At 40.2% G+C, this 25,053-nt stretch overlaps 1 protein-coding gene across 7 annotated transcripts in view; it reads right to left on the reverse strand.

The window, feature by feature from the left end:
• Window positions 1-939: 939 nt before the first annotated feature.
• The window catches only part of Trip11 (thyroid hormone receptor interactor 11), a 79,672-nt gene continuing 55,558 nt past the window's right edge, over window positions 940-25,053 (reverse strand). For all 7 annotated transcript variants that reach the window (XM_016009148.3, XM_006990881.4, XM_016009149.3 and 4 more), the window contains 6 exons: window positions 24,773-24,872; window positions 11,735-11,816; window positions 10,681-10,795; window positions 9,986-10,102; window positions 9,728-9,872; window positions 940-4,644 (listed from right to left, as the gene is read on the reverse strand). In XM_016009148.3, coding sequence (XP_015864634.1) covers window positions 4,424-4,644; window positions 9,728-9,872; window positions 9,986-10,102; window positions 10,681-10,795; window positions 11,735-11,816; window positions 24,773-24,872 — 780 coding nt within the window. In that variant the 3' untranslated portion in view covers window positions 940-4,423. The remainder of the gene's footprint in view (window positions 4,645-9,727; window positions 9,873-9,985; window positions 10,103-10,680; window positions 10,796-11,734; window positions 11,817-24,772; window positions 24,873-25,053) is intronic.

The following is a 25,053-nucleotide window of genomic DNA, read 5'->3' on the forward strand; positions in this document are numbered from 1 at the left end:
ATCCAACCACAGTAAGATTACTCCTGTAATACACATATGAACAAATGTGTCAGCTGTTCTTTATAACTTACAGGGCTCTCGAGGCAGGTATATTTCAGATGTGAGAAACATGAGGCCCTCAAAGGAATTTTGTTAAAGGTCACCCAGAAGGGTGAAAGTCACAACTCCAATTCAGCTGTCAAATTAAAAAAAATTCTTCCAATAATGCTAAAAATGGGTTCTTTCAGGGCTGGAGAGATGGCTCAGTGGTTAAGAGCACTGGCTGCTCCTCCAGAAGACCTGGGTTCAATTCCCAGCACCCACATGGCAGCTCACAACTGTCTGTAACTTCAGCTCCAGGGGATCCAACAGCTTCACACCAATACACATAAAATAAATTTAAATAAATTATTTAAAAAGTAAGTTTTTTATATCTTTTATCTAAGATAAAATGAAGATGTACTGGGGCTGGAGAGATGGCTCAGTGGTTAAGAGCACTGGTTGTTCTTCCAGAGGTCCTGAGTTCAATTCCCAGCAACCACATGGTGGCTCACAACCATCCATAATGAGATCTGGTGCCCTCTTCTGGCATGTAGGCATCTGTATACATAATAAATAAATAAATCTTAAAGAAAAAAGAAAAAAAAAAAATGAAGATGTACTAACCACCTTGGAGAAAGACTAAGCAACCAGTGATCCACACTACATCCTCTGAGAGGAAAAATCCAGTTAATCCCTCAGACCCTCCTTTCACACACAATCCTGAAGAGTCTTAAGTAGTCCATACTTGACATCTCCAAGGCTCAAACTGAATCCCAACAGCAGACATCCGGAGTCAGCAGTCAGCAGAGGCAGTACGTGGAGTAATTTCTCCTCCTAAAGAGACGCCAGCAGCTGTTTCCCAAGTGTTTTTATTGTGGATGAAGACACAGCCAACTTAAATCATTTTTATTTGGAGGGTTGTTTTTTTTTTTCTGCCTTGCAATGCTCTTGAGAAATTCAAGAGTGCACTGGCTTTAGCTCTGTAGAAAACACACCAAATCTTATGATACACCTTTGTTATTTTCCTATAAATCAAAAGACAATGTATCAATTTTAAGTGATTAAATCACAATAAGTTAAGATGTAAAGACCGACAAATAATCACAAATATCAACATTACAATGATCATTATTTTTCCATGGGAATATATAAAATAAATATTACCTAACTTAACCAATATTTACAGAAGATGAATTTTTGTTCCTAGAAGATGCTTTAAATGCTTTGATATATGAAAATTTCTTTTAAAAACCCAGTTTAAATGCAGCACTTTCTATGGTTCTCATCTCTTTGCCTGTGCCTGGGTAAAGCTTACTCTATAGCTGACTGGGTAAGCACTTGAATGCTCTTGAGTCCTTTGGAAGGTTAAAAGAACTAAGGGCTTTTCTTGGATGATATTTGATATTTAACTGGCTAGCTACATGCCATCTCTTTTTGCCTCTGTGCTTTGGTTCCCCCCCCACCTCACCCTTTAGCAAACAAACAAGAATGTCAGGAAGGGAAACTCACAGAAGTACATGCTAGTGATTGCATTCAATCAACTCCAACGCCAGGGTGAATTCCTGATAGTCTATTTCGCTGTACTTGAAAACCATTAGGAATGTTGTGAAGAACTGTGGCTTCCAATGCAAAATTCAACCACGAATTCTACAAAATGCACAGAGATATCAATAGTGCTATAAGCCTGTGGCATCTGATGCAAAATTCAACCGCATGTTCTACAGAGTGCCGGAAGATATCAAGAGCAGACTGACTGACTACCACACTGCAGTCAGCATACTGCTAGCGGTGTCCCGTGGGTAATTCAAAGTGCATGCTTCTCACTCTCTGCTAAGAAGTTTCCTTGAGCAGATGGTTCCTCTCTGACACAACTTAGTTCAGAAAGGCTATGAGTTATGTCTGGTTGAGATCAATGCACACTTAGCATGCATACAACACAGACATTAGGTACTGCAGCTTTCAGACAAGGTCATACACTTCAATAGCAGCCATGTAATACCTTGTTCTTTGAGACCTGGGTGTGGAGTCCCCCATGACAGTTTTCAAACTTAGGCTAAGTAAAAGGGTGGGGAGGGCAGGTTGTTTCAGTCAAGGAACTTCAAATGTCATAAAAGATATTTCAAATATAAAACACATTGTTTAAATATCCACCATGCACCTCCTCTTTAAAAGAAAACATTTTACATCTTCCCTTTTCTTCTTAGTGTAAAAACTAGTCTTTTGGCTGCTTCATGTGGAACTTAAAATTCCCTGGCACATAGTAAATGACCCATACTAGTGAGGGTGACATTTTAAGGAACATATAACCCCCTATACCAGCAGAACCTCAACTTACAATGGCTTAACTGTTCCAATTTTGGGGTTTACCAAAATGATACACATTAAGCAGAAATCATGCTTCAGATTTAGAATTTCTCTTTTCTCAATGCTAGCTGCAGCAGGAGCCTGGTTAGCCTCGTGGTCCTGAGAGGAAGCAGCCATGCTAAGCCAGGCCAGCTGACAACTGGGTACAGCAAATGAAGGCTTAATTCAAGATGTTAAGTACAGTGGGTTGGTGGGCTATGGCCCACTGTAAGTTGAGGGGCATCTGTAACGTTGGCAAAACTGGTGGGAGCAGCTTAACATTTTTCTGATGGCGACTTTTCCTACCATGTAGCAGAGAAGGGAACCAACTATAAATAAGTTAGTTAAGGACACAGGTGACACCAGGAAGCAGCATTATCTCAGTTACTTAATTTTTCAGAAAAAGGTATTTTAACCATCAGCACATCATTAAAACCCAAACCTCCAGTTTTCCAAAGGCATTAGAAATACACAGCTTATCATAGGTAAATTCACAAACAACCCAGCTTGGCTCCAACAGGTGCCAGGACTGTTGACATTTCTGGATCAGTCTGGGTTCCACCCTTTCTTGCTATACAGGCTTTTCTGTTTTAAAGGCTTATCTGAACTTACAAAATATGCAAGAAATGACTTAAATGTACAACGTCAACAATTAATACATATATGAAGATCCTGAGACAACAAAAGCTGTGAGTCAGGATTTTTTTTCTTTCATGTTAGGCTTTGTTAAAAAAAAAAAAAAAAAAAAATCCAGAAATACTGGCTTTAAGTTCCAAGCCCCTGGTGCTGGTGCACTGCATGGGGAGCTACACCCTAAACAGCAGAAGCTCAGCCAGAGGCAGGTGATGGGTCTCTAGATATTGCTAACTGTGGTCTAAGGGCTATGTGGATGTAGCTGTACAGTGTAGTGTAACACTTACATGAGAGTTACATGATTTTGTGCATTTGTGCAAGGAAACCTTTAGGTTTTTTCATTTGGTTTTGTGGTGTGTGTGTGTGTGTGTGTGTGTGTGTGTGTGTGTGTGTGTGTGTGTTGAGCCACGGTTTTAATATGGTTTTTGCTCTGGCTAGCCTAACACTCACTGTGTAGACCAGGCTGGCCTCAAACTCCTAAGAATCTGCCTGCTTCTGCCTCCCAAGTGCTAAGACTAACCATTACACCCCAGGCCCTGCTGGAAACCTGTAGTTTTAGATGATACTTTAAAAAGGACAGTTCAGCTCTTGAAACTAAATGATACCATTTGGTTACTCACATCGTGGATTTCACCATAAAAAGAAACAAACTACCGCTCCATGAAACAACTTAGACCTCAAGGGAGCTATGCTTGTGAAAATACCCATCTCAAGAGGTTACATCAACAGTGATTTCATTTAAACAGCATTCACAGAGTAACAAAATTATAGAGGGTGACAGTTAGTGGTTTTCAGGGGCTAAGGGGGCAGCAAGGGTTACAAAAAGGCAGCTCAGGGGACCCTTCGATGAAGAGTTGGGTCTTAACTATGATGGCCAGATGAATCTACACACATGATAAAATTGCATAGAACCAATACCCACTTTGCCTCAGGACACCCCCAGCCTCCCAGGAACAGCTTGTCCTCTCCCTACACGAGGTCCTCTACAGCTGGCTGACAGACTCGGCAGAACATTCACTGCTTAGGCACCTTTTTGGGGGGTGGGGGGTAGGGAGGATAAATTCGTTATCTTATAAAGATGAACCACATGCCCCTATATTAAATGAGCCTGAAAATCCGAGGAAATAAAAGCAGACAGAGTTATTCTTGCCTCTCCTTTTTAGAGTTTTGTAAATAAAAAAGTAAACCAAATGTTTCTAGTTTTAAATGAGGTAAAATCATAAAGTGAACAAAAAGCAGATTATGTATCAGTTACTTACTCTTCTGACACCTGCGATTTCTAAAAGCATTAAGAATATTTTTATTAACAGAAATTACAACTACAAACAAATAATGACTCTTTCCAGAAGGCCACTTTGTGGTAAAGTTCACACATACAGTGTTCATAGTTTCCTTAAAGTGCTATAGTCTCTGGCTCAAGAGCTTCCTATTGCTTTAGAAGATCTTTCAATACGACGCCAGCGCTGTTGTCGGGCGACACTGGCAAAGGTGTAAACGTGGGGAGAACATCTGAGATGGGCTTCAAAAGAAGATGCCCGGGCCCACCGGGTCCATGTCCAGCTGGGTTAATAAGGGGCACAGCCGCTGAGCGGGGAGCCAAGAATGGACTCAGATCTGTTCTTCTTCCTGCCCTGGGTTCTGCTACATCTAAAAGATAAGATATAGATGATTTGGTTTCTATCCTTCACAAAGAAGTTAAATGAAATGACCCTCTGCACACAATTATATAAAGAAACCTGTTCCAGTATTTTTTTTATCAAACTCATCAGCATGTTGAGACAGGGGCTCTCGTTCACGCTGGCCATGAGAGCTGGAACTGTGCTACCATGCTCAGTTTTTACACTGTAGTAATCAATTTATCACTACTATCAATTTTAAAATTCCACGCTGCTGATCATAACACTACTATTTAGCACAAGTTTTGGGCCATTCTTTATTCAAAACAAGAACACCAACAGAGCCCCCCCCTCCAAATTCTAAGCATAAAATGCAAATTTATGGGCCAGCAAGATGGTTCAGCAGGTAAAGTACCTGCCACCAAGCCTCCAACCCTGATGACCTGAGTTCAACCCCAGAACCCACGTGATAAAGGGAATCAAATTCTCAAAAGTTGCTCTGACTTCCAAAAGCATGGAGTACACACATATAAACACATATACATGCAATAAACAACATTTTAAGAATACCAATGTATATTATGAAAACCTCATGAAAATTCATTCCTAGTCATTCAAAGCATTTTCCATTAAAAAAACAATGCCACATGTGCTTTAGGCTTCCATATGTGGCTACCTATGAATTGATATGCCGCTGCTTACTGTTCCTACAGCAGACTCTAGGAAAAGAAGATGGGTGGGCTGGAGAGATGGCTCAGAGGTTAAGAGCACCAGCACCAACTGCTCTTCCAGAGGTCCTGAGTTCAATTCCCAGCACCCACATGGTGGCTCACAACCATCTGTAATGAGATCTGGCACCCTCTTCTGTATACATAATAAATAAATAAATAAATCTTTAAAAAAAAAAAAAGAAAAGAAGATGGGCAAAAGTGGGGGAGGTACAGAGGTCCTTATGCTCACAGATAAGCAGGAGAGGAACCAGGAATGCTAAACACATGCGGTCATTCCTTCAAAGAGGGGGGATGTATGACCTGTTTCTGCCCAAAGGCCAGAGATGGATGTGGATCTTGGTGACCTTTGTGCTGTGTGGCCAAGACCACATGGATCCTCCCCCAGACCCTTAGAATGTGCTTCTCAATCAGAACCTATCTTTATAGGAGGTACCATATACAGTCAATCTATAGAACCCATCTTTATAGGCGGCACCACATATAGTCAATCTACAGAACCCCTCTTTATAGGAGGTACCACATACAGTCAATCTATTATAGAACCATCTATCTTTATAGGAGGTACCACATACAGTCAATCTATAGAACCCATCTTTATAAGTGGTACCACATATAATCAATCTATAGAACCCATCTTCATAGGCGGTACCACATACAGTCAATCCATAGAACCCATCTGTATGGAAGATGTTATGTGTACTTTAACTTTACAAAGAGCTTTGATGTAGTCATGTCTTAAGCTTTATTGTGCACAGGGAGTGAATCATTTATCACCAGGGAAAAAAATTCACTAAATTGTGCTTTGCTTATATGTGGCTAAAATAAACTCAGACTCCCCAAGTTTGAACCAACACTCAGTTGTGTTGAACCAAACTGTCTTCTTGTCTCCCACTGATCATTACTCTACAGGTCATGGTGGTCTCAGAGACTCCAGCATAAAAGAGAAGAAAAAGGAATGGTAGATAAAGGGACAAAAGAGTGTTTGTATGCACAACAATACTGATCAAAGTATTTTTTTTTTTTTTTTTTTTTGGTTTTTCGAGACAGGGTTTCTCTGCGTAACTTTGCGCCTTTCCTGGAGCTCACTTGGTAGCCCAGGCTGGCCTCGAACTCACAGAGATCCGCCTGGCTCTGCCTCCCGAGTGCTGGGATTAAAGGCGTGCGCCACCACCACCCGGCTCTGATCAAAGTATTTTATCCTCAAATACTATCTATATAACGGAGAGCTGAACTTGCTGTCATAGTGTTGAAATAATGAATGGTGTGTATGTTGCAGGGTTACTTTCCATATCTACCTGAAAGATGAAGGACCTCAGAACTTAGGATTTCCCAGTGATTAAGATGGCTATGAAAAATGCTAGCATACCTTATTATTATAATGATGCAATAGTAATAAAATTAATTTGCCAGAAGAGCAAACAATATATACATACATGACTCAGTCATCTTTTTAGGCATTAAAGGCTGGAGAACATTCTCAGTGGTATTATTTCTCTATCAGGTTGAGCAGTTACAATTCATTTTCATTAGAATAGGTATTTGGTTATGACCTGTCTTAGTGGCTAGAATTCTACCTTATTACTTAAGAACACTAATAAATTCATTGGTGAGAGCTAAGTGAACCCTGGGAGGTCCCTTAAGTAATGGGAAACTAAAAAAGTGGGTGCCTAAGACAAAGACAGAGACAAACTCATTATATGCAGCTGTCACGGAGCATTTCTGGATTCCCATGCCAGACTTCCTGTGACCAACAACTTTCTAAACTGGAAAAGCTCCTATGCTGCCTACTAAGCTCTACACACTGTGAACACAGATGGACACTAAGCTCTACACACTGTGAACACAGAAGGACACTAAGCTCTACACACTGTGAACACAGATGGACACTAAGCTCTACATACTGTAAACACAGATGGACACTAAGCTCTACACACTGTGAACACAGATGGACACTAAGCTCTACACACTGTGAACACAGATGGACACTAAGCCCTACACACTGTGAACACAGATGGACACTAAGCTCTACACACTGTGAACACAGATGGACACTAAGCTCTACACACTGTGAACACAGATGGACACTAAGCTCTACACACTGCGAACACAGAAGGACACTAAGCTCTACATACTGTAAACACAGATGGACACTAAGCTCTACATACTGTGAACACAGATGGACACTAAGCTCTACACACTAGTGAACACAGATGGACACTAAGCTCTACACACTGTGAACACAGATGGACACTAAGCTCTACACACTGCGAACACAGATGGACACTAAGCTCTACATACTGTGAACACAGATGGACACTAAGCTCTACACACTAGTGAACACAGTGTAGACACAGCTCTACACAATGATGAACACAGCATGGAGACTGAACTCCACACACTGGTGAACACAGTATGAGTACTAAGCTTGTGTCCTCCACGTAAACCCTGCCACAACTCAGTCCACCTCTGACTAGTACATACACCAAGCTGAGCTCAGCTGATGAAGGGAAGGGAAGGGAAGGGAAGGGAAGGGAAGGGAAGGGAAGGGAAGGGAAGGGAAGGGAGGGAGGGAGGGAGGGAGGGAGGGAGGGAGGGAGGGAAAGGAAGGGAGGGAGAGGGAGGGAGGGAGGGAAAGGAAGGAAGGAAGGAAGGAAGGAAGGAAGGAAGGAAGGAAGGAAGGAAGGAAGGAAGGAAGGAAGGAAGGAAGGCAGGCAGGCAGGCAGGAAGGCAGGAAGGCAGGAAGGCAGGAAGGCAGGAAGGCAGGAAGGCAGGAAGGCAGGAAGGAAGGAAGGAAGGAAGGAAGGAAGGAAGGAAGGAAGGAAGGAAGGGGATAGACAGGTGGGATGATCTTTCTGTATGTGAATATGTGTTCCTACCAATCCTACCATTGCTTAATAAAGAAGCTGCTTTGGCCTATGACAAGACAGATTATAGTCAGGCGGAAAATCCAAGCAAAGGTACAGGGAGCAGGAAAGCAGAGTCAGGGGAGACAATGCAGGCTGGGGGAGGGGGGGCGCAGCATGCAATAGAACACAGGTAAAGCCACGAGACACCTGGCAATACATGGATTAATAGAAGTGGGTTAATTGAAGATGTGATAGCTAGCTAGCAATAAGCCTGAGCCATAAACCAAACAGTCTGTAATTAATATTAAGCCTCTGAGTGATTCTTTTATAAGCTGCTGTGGGGCCAGGCGGGACACAAAAAAGCTTCCGGTTACAAAAGGGAGAGAGAATGATGGGCAAGGCAGAGAAATGAGGAGACCTTTCGATAAAGAATATGAGAATCTCTCTTAAGAAGCTACGACCTGGTGCAACATGAAAAAGAAAAATGTTCTCTGTATAGTCTGTACTTCCTAGAGTGACAACTTTTACTGAATTTAGCAGCCAAACCTTTTATCTTAGTGATAAACTTTATTACTTCACCTTCATATAAAAGTTCAGAAAAACAGAAATATCTGTCTAAATAACTAAGAAAGTTATAAAAATTAGAAAACAGAATTTCTTTAGTATTTTATCCAAATTTTAACTATGGTGTGTGAAATAAACTATGAAGCATATGATATATGCCTTAAGTTTCTACTAAAATATGTGAGTCTAAATTGAAATATGTAAATTATAGGGGGAAAAAAGAGAATTGACTATAGTCTAGCAGATAATTCAATTTCAACTCAAGAAATTTTACTATAAGCCAATATCATCAATATGAAACAAACAAGACCTTTACAACTCAAAATTAGTGGGATCAAAAATATATACACATGCACCCACCAACCATTTCCTTCCACAGACATTTACTCACATAGGGTGCTTTCCACATCCTTGGATGTTTAGGTCAGTTAACTAAACCAACCTATGTACATTATTTATGTGAGAGGTTTTGTTATTGAATACAAGAAGTCCAAAGATGAAAATCATTTCCAACCATATGCACCTAACTTGGATTAGTAGTGACTACTATCCGAGAAGTCATGTAGCAGGCGACAAAGCAAAGGTGGAACTGGTTCACCACCGTTTCCAGGAGAGTGATTCAAAGTGGCTTATGCTGATAATTAAAGCGTATAAAACCACAGGTTCCTACCATGTCCATAAATACACTACAATATATATGATTTGGGGAGGTGGGTGCGGAAGTGACGAATGAAATATTTCTCATGAAGACAAAGTAATTCTCAATGAAAACATTTTATACTACTTACATTAATTAAAGCAAATAAATAATAAGGTACTACAACATGTAAGGCCCAAATTTAGTGAAATTAGAATTTTGGAAGCAGTATTACATATTTCAAAAATGCTGAAAACCTAATGTCACTATAAGTCTAAATCATAAGTTAAACATTTTATTTTTTACCACTGAGAGAAATCAAGTATTTAGTTTTACCTTTGGAGCTTCCGGGTATGCTGGGGTCAACTTTCCTTCTTCCTGGAGAATCCAGAGGTTTCAAATCATGAACTGACAGTTTTGGGGGTGGGACAGATGGATGAGATTCTGTTTCCAGAAATTTAACAAAAAGTTCTGAAAAAGACTAGGAGAAAATATTTGGTTAAATTACTAGGGTTGTATTAGATAATGTAAAAAGAAATCTGATCCTATACAAATGAGCGTGACATTTAACCATTTCATCATTTGGGGTCTTACACTATTAAACACAGACTGCTGACTTGGTCTCAGTGGTGTACTGGGCACACTTTTTGATCCTCCTCCAAGCCATCCAGACATCCACCGAGTAACACCTCCTTGATCTTCAGCAAATAACTGCAAGAACATTTTAAAACAGAAAATTACCAATATAAGACAAGAAAAATAAGAACCTCTCTTATGTGACTTCAAGGAATAGTAAGTCATGCTTTGCAATTCAAATTCTAGTAAATGTTTCCTATTACTGACAGAGGTTACAGAGAAAATAAAATGCCATCTAAGCACAATCTGAAATAAATGTTCTGGGCGTGGTTACATCTCAAAAATTTCAGCAATCTGATGAAGAACTAGTTTATAAGTTGTAAAATATTTACACTAACACCAAAAAACTGAACAAATCTACCTCTTTGATTAAGAAAACTGTATTAAACTTGTTTTATACATATAGTAAAAAGAAACTATTTTCTACTATGCCCCTATATTACAAATGTAATTACAAGCATATTTAGTATGAGAACCAGGATGTAGTTCAGTGATGGAGTGCTTACCTAACATGTGAAAGACATGCTAGGTTCTATCTCCAGAGAGAGAGAGAGAAAGGGGGAGAGAATACCAGAGAATAAGAGAACTACAAAATAAGAGGTGTGTGTGTGGGGGGGGGGGGGGGGGTTAGAGTGCTTTGACTGTCTAGTTACCTGCTCCATTTCCTCCCTTTTAACACCCAGGATGCTCCCCATTAGTCGTAGCACTTCGTGACGCTGATTTTTAGGTGTGTGGAAATGACCAATGAAGAGGTTTCTCATGAGGACTCTAGAAGATCAAGGCACAAACAGCTTAGGTCGATCTACCATGGCCAACCTAACACAAGCATACCCAAACACTAAACAAATAAACATTTACTTAAACAAATAAACATTTACTTAAACAATGAGATGCTGAATTATAAAGACTGAATAGTGGCTTTTTAAAGAAGTCTAATTAGGAATATTTCAGACAACCCAAAATGCATACTTATTTTAAAAAATCACTTATTAGCCAAGCAATTTGTAGACTCATAACCAACTGAGGAGGTATCTCATAAGTAATTTTCAACACCTAACTAGGTGACTCTCATCTGAGAAAGACATAAAAATGGAGATGTTATATGCCCTCCACCATATTTATTAAAATTTTAAATAATATCTTAGATTTTAATATATTAAGTGAGGTATTATTGCATGAATAACTAGGTTTCAGACCTAATACATTTAAACATACTAGATATGAACAGGGTGAGTTCCAGGACAGCCAGAGCTGCACAGAGAAATCCTGTCTCAAAAAACCAAAGGGGGGGGGGAGTATTAAAAATAAACCTTTTATTTTCTAAGTATTTCATAAAGGAGTGATTTTTTTTTTTTCTCTATCTGTGTAGCCTTGGCTATCCTCGAACTTCGATCTGTAGACCAGGCTGGCCTTGAACTCACACCTGCCTCTTGCTGGGATTAAAGGTGTGTGCCGCCACCCTGCAGGAATGATTTTTAACTCTTGCATATGGTTTTAACAAAAGCAATTAGTTGGGAGAAACAGACTTTAAAAATAAAAGAAGGTAAGTCACTTTACTGACTGCCATGAGAACTACCTACACCTCACTATATCAGAAAAGCAAACTGCTTCTTGGAAATGTGGTCACGTGTAAACATCTGCTGTAGCTCCGCTGTTCTCTGAAAGCAATTCCTATGAGTCAGGAGGAAGTCAAGAGGCAAAGCTCACTTGTCCACTTTTCCTTCTGTGCTGCTCACTAAGTTCATCAGCTTCTTCTGCGCATCATCCAGCATCTCTTGGTGGAGCTCATCTGTTTTAAAGTAAGTGGATAAAGACAGCATTAGCCAACCAGGCTGGATAAACATGCAGCGAGACCTACTTAGAAATGTGAATACGTGCCCTATTCTACTGGAGAATGGCCGATTGCTGTCATCTTTTCTATGGCTCTGGGAACCTGGACAGAAATTACCTAGAAGACAGGGGATGCAGTATTCCACATGGTCTGCCCCAAGTAAAATGGTCAGCTCCTTAACAGAAATGTAATAATCACAACAGGTTTCCATCCACGTAGAAACTTACAAGCAAAGAGCAAACTGTCTCCAGTGCTTTCTTGCAGGACGGATGTATTTCCAGAGCAACTCTCACTTAACGGGAGGAAACGGAAAGGACAACCTGAGGTTTTCCCCATTCTGTTTTTCTGGCTGGGCTCCGGTGTTGGTGAGCCAAGAGTATCTAACCAACTAACACTGGCTTAGGACACTGACAGGGCAAAGACAGTGAAAGCATGGGTATTAACATGCTAATCATGATACAATGCTGTTGGTTGACTTAAAAGGATGTTTAGATTATTTCTAAACTTGTACTTTAAAAAAATAAGCAAAACCTGTAAAATGGCTAGAATCCAGGCAATTTTTAAAGGCAAACTTTAAAATTAAATCAGATGTCCTAGGCACAAGCTAATCATGCCAAAGGCTCAAGAGCTCTGGACTAGAGACCTCTCCGCCCAACAGTCTACACCTTTTACTCAGAAGCAGGCAGTAGAACTGAGAGGTGCTTAGTGACTTTAAGGAAAAACACGTTTTCATCCCAGAAGAGAGCAAGAGGAGACTGCATGGAAGGTCCAATAAGGGACGACACACACTTCCTCCTTCCCTGACAGGGAATGGCTAGATGAGTCCCCTTACCAGGCACCAGACCTTGCAATTATTTTTCCCATTCTATGTGTCATTTCTCTTTCCCGTTACCTTTTGAAACAATAGTTTTAAATTTCTTTTTGTTGTTTTTGCCCAGTACTGTGAAGATTTACTCCTACATCTTCTATGAGTTTTAATGGTTTTGAATGTAAAATTTAGGGCCATGATCCTTATCAAGTTCATTTTTATGTGTGGTATGAGACAGGTGTTCATGAGAAAGCAGTTGCTCCAGCATTATATGGTAAAACCTTGTTCTTTGGGTACCGTTTTGAAAAGTCAACTGACCATCAACGTCTGGTGTGTTTTTCTTCTCTTGCTTCCCACAGAATTCTGCTTCCCCCCCCACCCCCACCCCCACCCCCCGATGAAGAGCTCTTATTGACAGGACTGCCTACTCTACTGACTCATAACCATTCTTCATCCTGAAGTTCCTAACTTACTTCCTCTCATGACTTTCCTCCAAGACGTTAGGTCTCCTTTGTCTCCATTCTGTCCTGTACAATGACTAGAATGCTGACTTAGTACTGAATGCAAATATAAAGCATTCATGTGAAAGGTTTGCAATGGCTTGTGTTTCTCTAAGTTGCAAATTTCTGAATTACAAAATGCGATTCACATAATAGACTAACTTTACCAAAATAGAGATGGTTGCCATAACCATATTATAAAAGCCAAGGTTTGTGTTTGGAAAATTTCCTACAAACTTTTCCTTTCCCATCTTTCCAGCAAGTAATTTCAACTGAATATAAAAGGCAGAGGAGGGGGTCTATTACTGAGATCTGACTCAGTAAAAGACGTTTTCTCTTTGACTCTTTAAGTACTGTACACTATGGGCATGTGCTGCTTTCCCCAGCATTACATTCTAGATGTGGCAGAGCTCTTGGCCACCGGAAAAACATCAACTCAACAAGCTGAAGCGGGAGCCACTGTACAGCCCGCCCCTCCTCCAGGACTAGACTGGCAGCCTAGGAAGAGCCCACACTTGCCCACTCTCTGCACATGTGCTGTGCATTCACGTAGAGGCTGAGGACAGCAAGTGTCACTCTGTCACTCTCTGCCTGTTGTCTCTCGAGACAGGGTCTCTCAATGAGCTAGGAGGCCTTGTGACCTGCAGCCCCCAGTGCTGGGCTTAGGGGAACAAGTGCAACCATAAGGCCTTGTTACATGGGTTCTGGAATCCAAACGCAGGTCTTTAAGCTTGTACAGCAAGCCCTCTTACCTGTGAGCCACCTCTCTAGCCCTGCTACCTTCCCTTGCTAAAATGTATCTATTACTATTAATTTTGTACTGATTACATTTCACAATGATAATAATTTGGGGACATGTGATGTAAAATAAATTATAAAAATTAGTTTCATGGGGCTCAGTAGTTAAGAGCACTTGCTGTTTTTGCAGAGGAGTTGGGTTATTTCCCAGAGTCCACTGTATTACATGTATTGGATAGTATGTTCTTACCACATAAACCATATCTAAAGCTATATTACACTGTCTCCCTCTAAACAAACAAGAACAGCAGGTGAGCCCCTGAGCCAGGAGGTGGCCAGCAGGTCAAAGTGCTGCTCTGTAAGTCACGGCCTGAGTTTTATCTCTGGAATCCACATAAAGGTGGAAGGAGAGAACCGAATCCACAAAACTGACTTCAGATCTCCATATGCTCCATGGCAAGCCTGTGTATGCCCAGCACACATCATATGTACACATAATAACAACAAATAAAACATTGCTTTTCTTTTAATAAGCTGGGCTTTGTGGTATGTACCTTAGTCCCAGATGCTAAGAAGGCCAAAGCAGGAGGATCAGTTGAGCCTGGGAGTTTGAAGCCAGCTTGGGCAACATAGTGAGACCTTATCTCAAAGAATCCCAAGCAAACAAAAGGCCTGCATGATGAATAAATATCTTCAGAGTAAAACTTATAAAGCAAAGATTCTAATAAAAAGTTACTTGAATAAAGTAAGTCAGAAAGCCAAAGCATCATTTGGTCAAAGCGACGAGATTCAACTGTCTTAAAACTTTAGTCCGTGACCTAATGCAATATGGGACGCACAAGCAAGGCTATCTCAAACTCACACGCTTAAATGCACCATGACAGCTGAGTAGAGAAAGGAAAAGGAAAGGACCTCAGAACTTAAGGACAGCACGGGAAGGAATGTATTAATTTTGAGAGGTTAGAAGAAAAGGAAGTCACACACCCATCCAAAGTCCCTAAAGACTCATCTTTTTCTCCAGCAACACTTGCTCTCCTCCCATCAGAAATTCTGAATATTTCTCTACGAACACTGGACTCAAACCACAATTTGAAATCAGAACTATATTTATATGGGCAGGCAAAATATTATTATTCAGAAATGGGTTCTAGTCCAAATACAATAGTCCTGTGAATAATCACACACACCCAAATAATTCTGTAGAAACGCAAGCTGGGGCTGGGAAGCATTTTCAAGTTGAGCAATGAATCAGCTGAGATGGAGTCTAGTCTGGAGAAAGCATGACTCTGAGTGTGTGACACAGTAAATCTTCCACAGCAGAGCTCTGAAATTCCCAGAGATGACGCCACGGTCTTAAAATCAAAATCGAATGTGGAAGAGCGAGTGCATCATAACTTCACATTTTACTTGTGATTGATGACAGTGTATCATCTTCAGAGAACATCTTAAAGTGTATCATACTTCTTATATTCCTCTGGTTATCGCATGACTAAGTGCCTGTGAGCAGGTTCACTAAACAGTCAGCTGAATGAGATAACTGTGAAGACCAGAATAAGAACCAAGAAACCCTAGAGATGAACCATGCTCAGGGCCAGACATGGTTTGCCTCTTTTAAAATGACTGTGCTTCATGCAAAGGATTTTGAGAGAATGGAATAAACGACCAAAAGCTGACTTTCTAAATAGTAAAATGCTATATAAAATGGAAAAATTCTTTCATCTCATTTCTTTTCTTTCTTCCTTTCTTGCTACACAGCTCTGGCTAAACTGGAACTCTCTCTGTAGACCAGGTTGGTCTCAAACTCACAGAGATCCACCAGCCTCTGCCTCCTGGGTGCCTGTCTGCCTCCTGGGTGCTAGGATTAAAAGCACGCACCACCACACCCAGCTTTCATCTGATTTCTTAAAATAACAAATTCATTGTTAAATTTTGCTCTAATCAACAGCAATCACATATATCACTTTGGTTGATACTGATATTTTGTAATTTTTCCCTTATTTTGCATTTTTCTCATTTTTAAGAGCCAAGGCAAAGGAGAAAACAGGAGAAAGAGAAAAATGTTTGAAAGACAATTTCACTTGTCTGTATAAATGTCAGTAAGTAAATTAGGTATGAGATACTTTTTGCATTGGCAACCTTAACTGTAGGCAGAAGTTTCTCTCCAGCCTGTCTGTTCCCAAATACCCAGCAGCTACTTCTTAAATAATCAACTCTGAGGCTTAATATTATTTATAAATGCTCAGCTGGTAGCTCAGGCTTATTACTAACTAGCTCTTACATTTAAATTAACCCATAATTCTTACCTATGTTTAGCCATGTGGTTTGGTACCTTTTCTCAAAATGACATTCTCATGTTGCTTCTTCTGTGTCTGGCTGGTGATTCCTTGACTCTGCCTTCCTTTTCCCAGCATTCTGTTTGGCTTTCCTGCTTAACTTCCTGCCCAGCTACCAGCCTGTCTGCTTTTTATAAACCAATAAGAGCAACACATATTCATAGCATACAGAAGGACATCCCACATCACTTGACAATAATTTTTTCATTTTACTTGATTTTTAAATATGTGGCCGTGTGTAGGTAATGTATGTCTTAGTTAGGGTTTCTATAGCTGTGAGAAAATATCATGACCAAAAACACCTTGGGGAAGGATTTATTTCAGCATACAGTTTCACAGCACAGTCCATCACTGAGGAAAGTCAGAGCAGAACCTGGAGGCAGGAACTGAAGCATAAGCCATAGAGAAATGTTGCTTACTGTCTTGTTCTTCATGGCTTATGCAGCCTGCTTTCTTATAGCATCCAGGACCACAAGCCCTGGAGGCACCACCCCCAGTGAGCTGGGGTCTTCTATACCAATCAAGAAAAATGCTCTACAGGCTCACCCACAGGCCAATTGGGTCAGGGCATTTTTCTCAATTGAGGTTCTCTTTTCCCAAATGACTCTAGCTCGTGTCAAGTTGACATAAAACTAGCCATCACAGTGTACATGAGTACAAGTGCCCATGGAAGCCAGAAGGGGGATACCCAGTACCCTGGAACTAGAATTATGGGTGGCTGTGTGAGTACAGGTGCTGGGAACCAAACCTGGGTCCTCGGCAAAAGCAGTACATGCTCTTAACCAGTGAGCCATCTCTCTAGTACCCAAAATAAACTAAAACTTGACATAGTATTAAATTTAATATGATTTGGCTTCTTCATGTAACTATAACCAAAGCAAAAACTAGAAACTAGATGGTCTTTGTGTGTACACGGGTATGGGGGGGGGGCGGCAGAGGTTGACATCAGGTTTCTTCTTTGGTTGCTCTCCATCTTGTACTTTGAGTCAGGGTCTCTCATTCTGAACCAAGAACTCACTGACTTAGCTACTCAAACTCTACAGATGGCTCTGGGAATCCTTTGGCTACCTCCTAAGCACTGAATTACTGCCTCTCAGCACTCATGTGGGTGCATGGCAAGTGCTTTCCCTGCTAAGCCATCTATCCAAACCTCTAGACTGGCTTTGGTTTTTGGTTTTTGTTTGTTTTTTTAAAGATAGGGTTTCTCTGTGTAGCTCTGGCTGTCCTGGAATTCTGTAGATCAGGCTGGCCTGGAACTCAAAGAGATCCACCTTCCTCTGCCTCCTGAGTGCTGGGATTAAGGGCTTGGGCCACCCCAATTCCACTAGACAGTCTTTTTATTACAGAATTTCAATTCACACAAAATCACTTTTAACACTAAATGTTTTTAAGAGTATCACATATATTTGTAATGTGAAGTTAGCAATTGCTTTGTCTTTCCAGTATTTTCAATCTATTGGGCAGAATTTTAAGGTTTAGAGTGTACATGGTGAATGTGGTTTTTTGTTGTTTTGTTTTGCTTCTTTGATTCTTTTGTCCCATCATAATTAACTGCAGAGTAAAAAGTTAACTACCCCTCCCCACCCACCCCCGACAAGGTTTCACGTATCCCAGGCTGACACTAAACTTTCTTTAGAAAAAGATGACTTTGACATTCCAATCCTCTGGCCTATCCTTCCTAAGTGCTAAGATGGCAGGCATGTGCTGAGGACTAAACCCAAGGGCTTGTGAGTGTTCGGCATGTATTCTACCAACTGAGGGATAGCCCTAGCCCCCAAAGTAACTCTTAAAATTCTACCTGTTGGAAATAAATTCACTTCATTAATGTAGTACAATATCAGTAATATGAGTTCTACTACACCATAATTTGTGATGAAAATAAAAGACTTACTATATTACTTACACAGCTAATTGGAATTACAATGCACTCTTGGAAGAGAGAAGGCAGAGAGGAGACAATGGGAGGAGAAGGCAAGGGAGGGAGAAACTGCCTGAGATTTTTCTTTTTTTCTTCTTCTTTTTTTGTTTTTTTTTTGTTTTTTTTTTGAGACAGGGTTTCTCTGTGTAGCTTTGCACCTTTCCTGGAACTCGCTTTGGAGACCAGGCTGGCCTCAAACTCACAGAGATCCGCCTGGCTCTGCCTCCTGAGTGCTGGGATTAAAGGCATGTGCCACCACCGCCCGCCCGGCTGAGATTTTTCAACAGTGGGGATTAAAGCTAGTCTCAGAGTTAAGTATTCTACCAGTAGATCAGACCAAGAGATTTTATATAATTATACATTTTTGTGTATATGTATGTATGTATGTGTTCATGTGTGCATGGGAGGTGAGAGTTATGTATACATGTGGGTATGCATATTGTATATGTGTGGTTTTTTTTTCAAATTACTTAACATCTTATTTTTTTCCAGACAGTCTCCCACTGAATCCTGAATTCACTGACTCAGCTGTACTGGCTGACCATCAGGACTCAGAGGTCCTTCTGCCTAAGCCTCCCCAGCACTGAGATTACAGGTGAGCAATCATGCCCAGCTTTTACGTGGGTGTGGTGATTGAACTCACCTCATTTCCTGCTGCAAATTGTAATGGACGATGTCCCCAAAGGAGAGACCTGTCCTGCCCACACAGGGTTTTTACAAAGCTCTAAATAAGCATCACACTAGAAAGCCAGGACCTATCATATGAAAATCCAGATTTCACCATCCCTTGCAAGACCTAAGATCTGCAGCACTGGGCTCACAAGCCTGTGTAGAAATAATAGGGTTGAGCTGAGACTCCGCCACCCACACAAGAAACACTTCAACTTACCAGTTCTTACCAGGCCTGTCAGAGCTGCAGCCAGGAATATCTATGAATGCAGCCTGACATAAAACTGTTAGCTTACTTAAAACACGATGAGATTATGGGGGTGGAGGGTGGGGTGGAGGGGAGGTAAACCAATCATATTGTTCTCCAGTGTGATTACAATGCCATATTACAATGTCAACAGGTTGGACCTACTTATGCCCATCTCCTTTGCTGTTTTGGTATTAACAGTTTATAATCTACTTGTGATTCATGACTAAGTTTCATTTTCCCATACAGCAAATCACTTTCACTCCTACCTTCCCAGTCCTCCATACCAAGCCACCCTATCCCACCCCACCACACTGCTCTTTCAGCAATTTTCAGAGTATGCCACCTCATTTCATGTGAATCCCTCCCTCTGTCTAGAATTAGAATGTTTTTTCCTAGCTACCAATCTATTTAATGATGGATATACGTATCCATCATTTAAGAAAAGATAAGTCACTAATTTTTCTTACCTTCCCATACCACTATTACCAAGTAGAATGGATAACTCTTTCAAAACAATTTCTTTTTAAAATTTTTTTTATTAGTTCTTAGATAATTTCATACAATGTGCTTTGATGGTATTTACCCTTCCTCCAGATTCTCCCAGATCCACTCCCCTTCTCTACTCACCCAACTTTGTGTCTTTTTTCCCTTTTTTAATTGAAAACAATTTTCGTACAATATCTGTGTTATTTTATTTATAACCCATCAAGTGCAATGTGTGCTGCCCAGATATTTTTGGATGTGTGTCTTCCATTTGAGCTCGGTTACTCACTGGTAAGGGACTGCACTCTCAAAGAAAAATGACTGACTCTTCTCCCAGAGGCTCTCAGTTGCCAATAGCTCCTCAGGCAGGGGTGGACTCCGTGCTCCTCCCACTCCCTGCTGGGATTTGCTGGGCTTTTGTCTGACTTGAGCTTGCACAGTTCTCGTACACACTGTCACAACTGTATGTTCGTAAGTGCAGCTGCCCTGCTCTGTCCTTATAGCTGTCCACCATTTCTGGTTCTTTCAAAACAATTCCTTGCATGTACCTGATTACCTGCCACCCTCCTGAAAAAGACCTCTGTCACCTGTTTATCCCAGGGCCTATTTAGTGCTTGGTACTCAGCATATAAACAATGGATACTTGATATAACAATGAATGAATGAATAAATAAATGAATGAATGAATGACTGGTGTTCTCTGGGAAGGACAAATAAAATAAATTACATACTGAGTGACTCAGCCTTACTGAAAAAAGGAGATGAAGTATATAAAATATTCTCATCAGTACATAATTCATTCTTCCCTTTCTGCTTATAGAAATTAGTTTTCAATAGCAACTTATAAAACATTGTTCCGTTTAGACATTAATATCAAATATCAAACATGTTTAAAATGTAACTAGAAGTACAAAATAGCTTATTTACCTAATACACTTTCCCCCTTAATTTAAATGTTGGCATTGTCTAGCATACCCAGATGTTTATATCATTACAAATGACTTTTAACCATTTATGGCAATTCAGAAAATTGCATCTGGTACTTCTTACATGTTTCCTCTAAAACCGCCACTTCTGCCAAAAACATCTATAAAGAACTCACTCAAAAGACTTGGGTAACAAAGCGTCTGGGAATGTATTTGGCTTAAGTTCAACAGGACATTATATGTTTTCTTGTATAAATCATGTCTTGGAAAATGGAATGTCTTTATTTAAAATAAAAACTCAGGCACATTCAGCATCATAAATGTAGTTCCATGTGAAACATTTCAAGCCCCTCTGTCTCTGTGACTTTAAAACATGTTTTCATGCTTCATATATTACAGTACCTTTTACTGGACTCTTTTTTTTTTGTTTTTGTTTTTGTTTTTTGTTTTGTTTTGTTTTGGTTTTTTTTTTTTTTTTGAGACAGACTTTCTCTGTGTAGTTTGGGTGTCCGTCCTGCATCTCGCTCTGTAGACTAGGCTGGCCTCGAACTCAGAGATCCGCCTGGTTCTGCCTCCCGAGTGCTGGGATTAAAGGCATGTGCCACAATCACCCATCTACTGGACTCGTTTTATATATACTTTTAGACTTTCTTTTTAAAAATATTCTAAGGAAAAGTTTCCATTTTCAATTCATACAAGATATTTTAAAAAGTAGTCACTATTTTAAAAAATTAGTTACAAAAGCTTTTAAGATACAAGTATAGAGCTTGGGATGCAGCTGACTTTCCTAGCATGCAAAAGACAGTGGGTTCCATTCCCAGCACATAAAGACATAGGCATAAACTGGCCGGTAGAGCAAAAGATGTTCCTCGTGCTAGAATTAAATTTCTATTACTTACGAAAACTTACTTTTCTTTGCATACCACAAAACTCAGTGCTTTTTAGTATTAATTACAAAATCAAAAACTATCTTATACTTTCCATTTCCACTTATCATTTTCATTTAAAGAAATTTATCTTAAGAGCAATTAGGGAAATGGAGAAAGGAAAACACACACCTACATACATGACAATGTATGTGTCTTTAGTGGCTCAGCTGTACTAGGTTTACACAGATGTATTTTCTCATCAATAACAAGTCCATAGACACTCTCAACTCTGATGAACTAAGAATAACGACATCCTACTCAACTCATAGACTGGTGAATTGACTGTACACAAAGTCCAGGATGGCATGTGCAAAAAGAGTCGTTTTGAACTATGGATGAAATATTGAAAGAACAATCTCCAAAAGGAAGGACAGCAGTAACCCCTCTACCAGTCAACACTGCCTAGTAAAATACAGCACCTGCAGGATCTTAGGGTTTCTCTTGTTGGGAGGATGAGTTAGTTAACTAGTTCTTATGGTTTAAATAGTTTTCACACTTGTTAGGTAAAATCCTACTAGGGGCTTAACACTTTCTTCAAGTCTCTGTCCCTTAACAAGAGGAACTAAATATGCCACTTAAGGCCACTGCTGTGTACAACTGTCTTAAATTACCAGCTTATGAAGTTCGTCATGTGCCGTTTCTTCAGCTCCTTGAAAAGGGGCCTATCTAGTGTTCTATACAGCAGCCATGGTGAAGCCAAGCAGCTGGTCTTTATTAGGTGCTTACTGACTAGTAAAGCCCCAGGCATCTGTCTTTATGTTTCTCATACAGGGCCCATAAATGCCTCCGTTTCATAACCACGGTTGCACGTAGCTGACATTAACAATTACATATTCTAAGAGGAACTGATGTCATCCATGCTGTACTGCTTTAATACCAGGGTCATATGTAACCACTCTTTCCTTATGTTTAAACAGACTGAATCATATCTTGGTAGTAATGATACAATCAACCATTCTGAATAAAATACAACTTCTTAAAGTAAATTTCCTAATATTGTCTAAATGTTGAAACAGCAGATGAACTAATCATTAGTCTACAGAGGCTTAGAAATAAAACAATACTTTGCCTTTACAATTCAAGTCTGTGTATTTTCTTTCAACAAAAACCCAATCTGTCTTTTTCAAAATTGTTTCTCCTGGCAAAAAACTTTTGCTGTCTGGCCAACTTTTGTGTTAAAAATAAAGTACAGTATTACAACATCAATCAACATGTAAAGTACTTAATGACTTATAAAAATATATAGGGATGCTTTTTGAAATAAGTAAGCCAATCAAGAATTTATTTATATTATCAAATCATGAATACAGCATTGAGAAAATAAAATCGCATTTGTGTTTAGAGATATAAACATGGCACTAAGCGCTTAGGTAATGTAAGAAAACACTATTAGGGGAAGCTATAAAAGGCAGGAATAATTTAAAGACATAACAACCAACCATCTTGGTGTTCTCCCTTCCTGTCTGTGCCATACTAGCTCCCTTGGCCTTTTCAAATAGCAGTTGTATAAGCCGAAGTAAGCAGAGCTTTCTCTCCAGTACTGACTCCCTAGAATGAGCCCAAAGTTCCTACTTAGTAATAGTGAGTATTAATTATGTTTTACACAAATAGGAACCCAGACTACCTGCCCTACCAGCTACAATGAAAAACTTCTACTCCTAGAAGTTTAAATAGGTGCCTGAGCAAATACCAAATACCACAGTTCAGTTACAGACTCTGTTATCTGACCATGGTCTACTGGAATGACTCCGGTGAATGACTAAATGGCGATGTGGCCATAGACATCAGGGCACACGGCATCAAGCTGTCACAACCCAGTGATGTAGTTCAAAACTCACCTTTCCCTCCACTGATTTAGCTCAGCACTAAGATAGGACATCTGTGGCTAACTCTTGGGTGCTCAGTGTTCATTATGGTTCACCAAGTCTTCCAACTAATGTAGCTGCACTAGCTTTCTATCTAACTAGATTATTTTCCCAATACACAGTTCTCATTAAAGAAGCCATTTCAACAGTGAGTCAGTACATAGGACAACACTGTATCTCCAAGGGAGCCACACAGAACAAAAGACAAGTTAGACATTTTATAAACACCCACTTCCCTGACAGGAATACAGAACATGGAAAGATCAAAGCTTTGGTACAAATAAAGAGATGTGCAAGGAAAGCTCAGTTTCTATAATCTATAAAAGGGAACTGATACTATACATTTAGTTGTTTATGAATGGCAAATGAGTAAGGAAAAAACTAAGCATTACAGTCTAAGTTAGGTCAACTGTCCATAACAGATACTCACTAGGTATTGTTTCCTTGCTGCCTATTTCCAGGCCTACCTGAGATTGAGAGCTCCTATGCTGATCATTTCTTATGAAACAAAATCTCAGAACAAAGTCTCAGAGTGAAGATATCCCAATGATGTCAACTCCCTTGCACATATTACTATTTTGCTGCATCTACTTGGGGTCTCCTGGGGGATTCAAGTTATTGGGGTTGTATCTGTGGGCCAGTAGTTCTTGTGGGCTTATTTCCTAAATATTCAAGTCACCGTTTCTGAACACAGCGTCTCTGCTGTTCCATCTACTTCTGTTTGTGTTTTCTGACTTCTATCTTGTGACACGTGGTATATATTTCTTAACTGCTGTGAGAACAGAAACATCTACAGCCAATGCATTCCTAGGTTCCATTATGACCTCCCCAATCACTTCAAATCATTACTAATTAAACACAGCCCCAGAGGAACTTCAAGTCCCTGGCTACCCCTAATCGAGAGATTAAATTTAATGATATGCTATCACTGTTGGCTGTTAGGCTTAGCATAGCACTGTGAACTACCATATCATGTGAAGTTCAATGATAATCCTAAATACAAGGGATCAGCTTTAGAGAACTGGCCAACCACAAGATACTTTACAAGCACCAAACCCAAATACTCTGAGTGCCTGGTGTAAAGCCCACCCACAAGCATAAAAATCTAGTGAGTTATACTTAGCCATTCACTTCACAAAAAGTGACCCAGTATTTGAGCATATGCCCTCTCAGATGGCTTCAGGTGTATCAGGGAGAAGACAAAAATAAAAAGAAATAAAAAATTGGATCAGTCAAATCAGTCTCCTTGATCAACAGGGCAACAACTAAAAAGCAGTCACAGCTCGGCAACCAGGAAAACTAACTGGACAGCCATGGCTATCCTAGTGACTCTGGTTTCATTAGATACAGACTCAGATAGACACAAATTGCACATGGCAATGGGAAGTGGAAGCCACATCTACCAGCCTTACTCAGCTATGCCAACGTATGGCAAAAGACTACACTTGATTCAACATAAGCACTGTTAGAGAGAAAACAAAGACAAAAGACCTACTTTGCTTTTTAAGTTCTTCAATTTGTTCTTCTTTTAGATCCAACTGTTCTGTAAGTCTTGAGGCCGAATCCAATGCAGCATTTGCTTCATCCAAACGTTCCTGGGAGGTAGGGGGAGGAAGGAAGAGGAGGTTATTAAAAAGCAGTATGCAAAACTACAGGGCTGGACGACACTTGAGAATCAATCAACAGCTCAGCTGGTGGTGAAGCTGTACCTCTGTGACCACTGGCAAGTCTGTGCAACCTACTGACCTCATATTCTTTCACTATGCATCACTGCCC

This window comes from Peromyscus maniculatus, chromosome 14, assembly GCF_049852395.1.
Source record: "Peromyscus maniculatus bairdii isolate BWxNUB_F1_BW_parent chromosome 14, HU_Pman_BW_mat_3.1, whole genome shotgun sequence".
NCBI classification, from domain to species: Eukaryota; Metazoa; Chordata; class Mammalia; order Rodentia; family Cricetidae; genus Peromyscus; species Peromyscus maniculatus.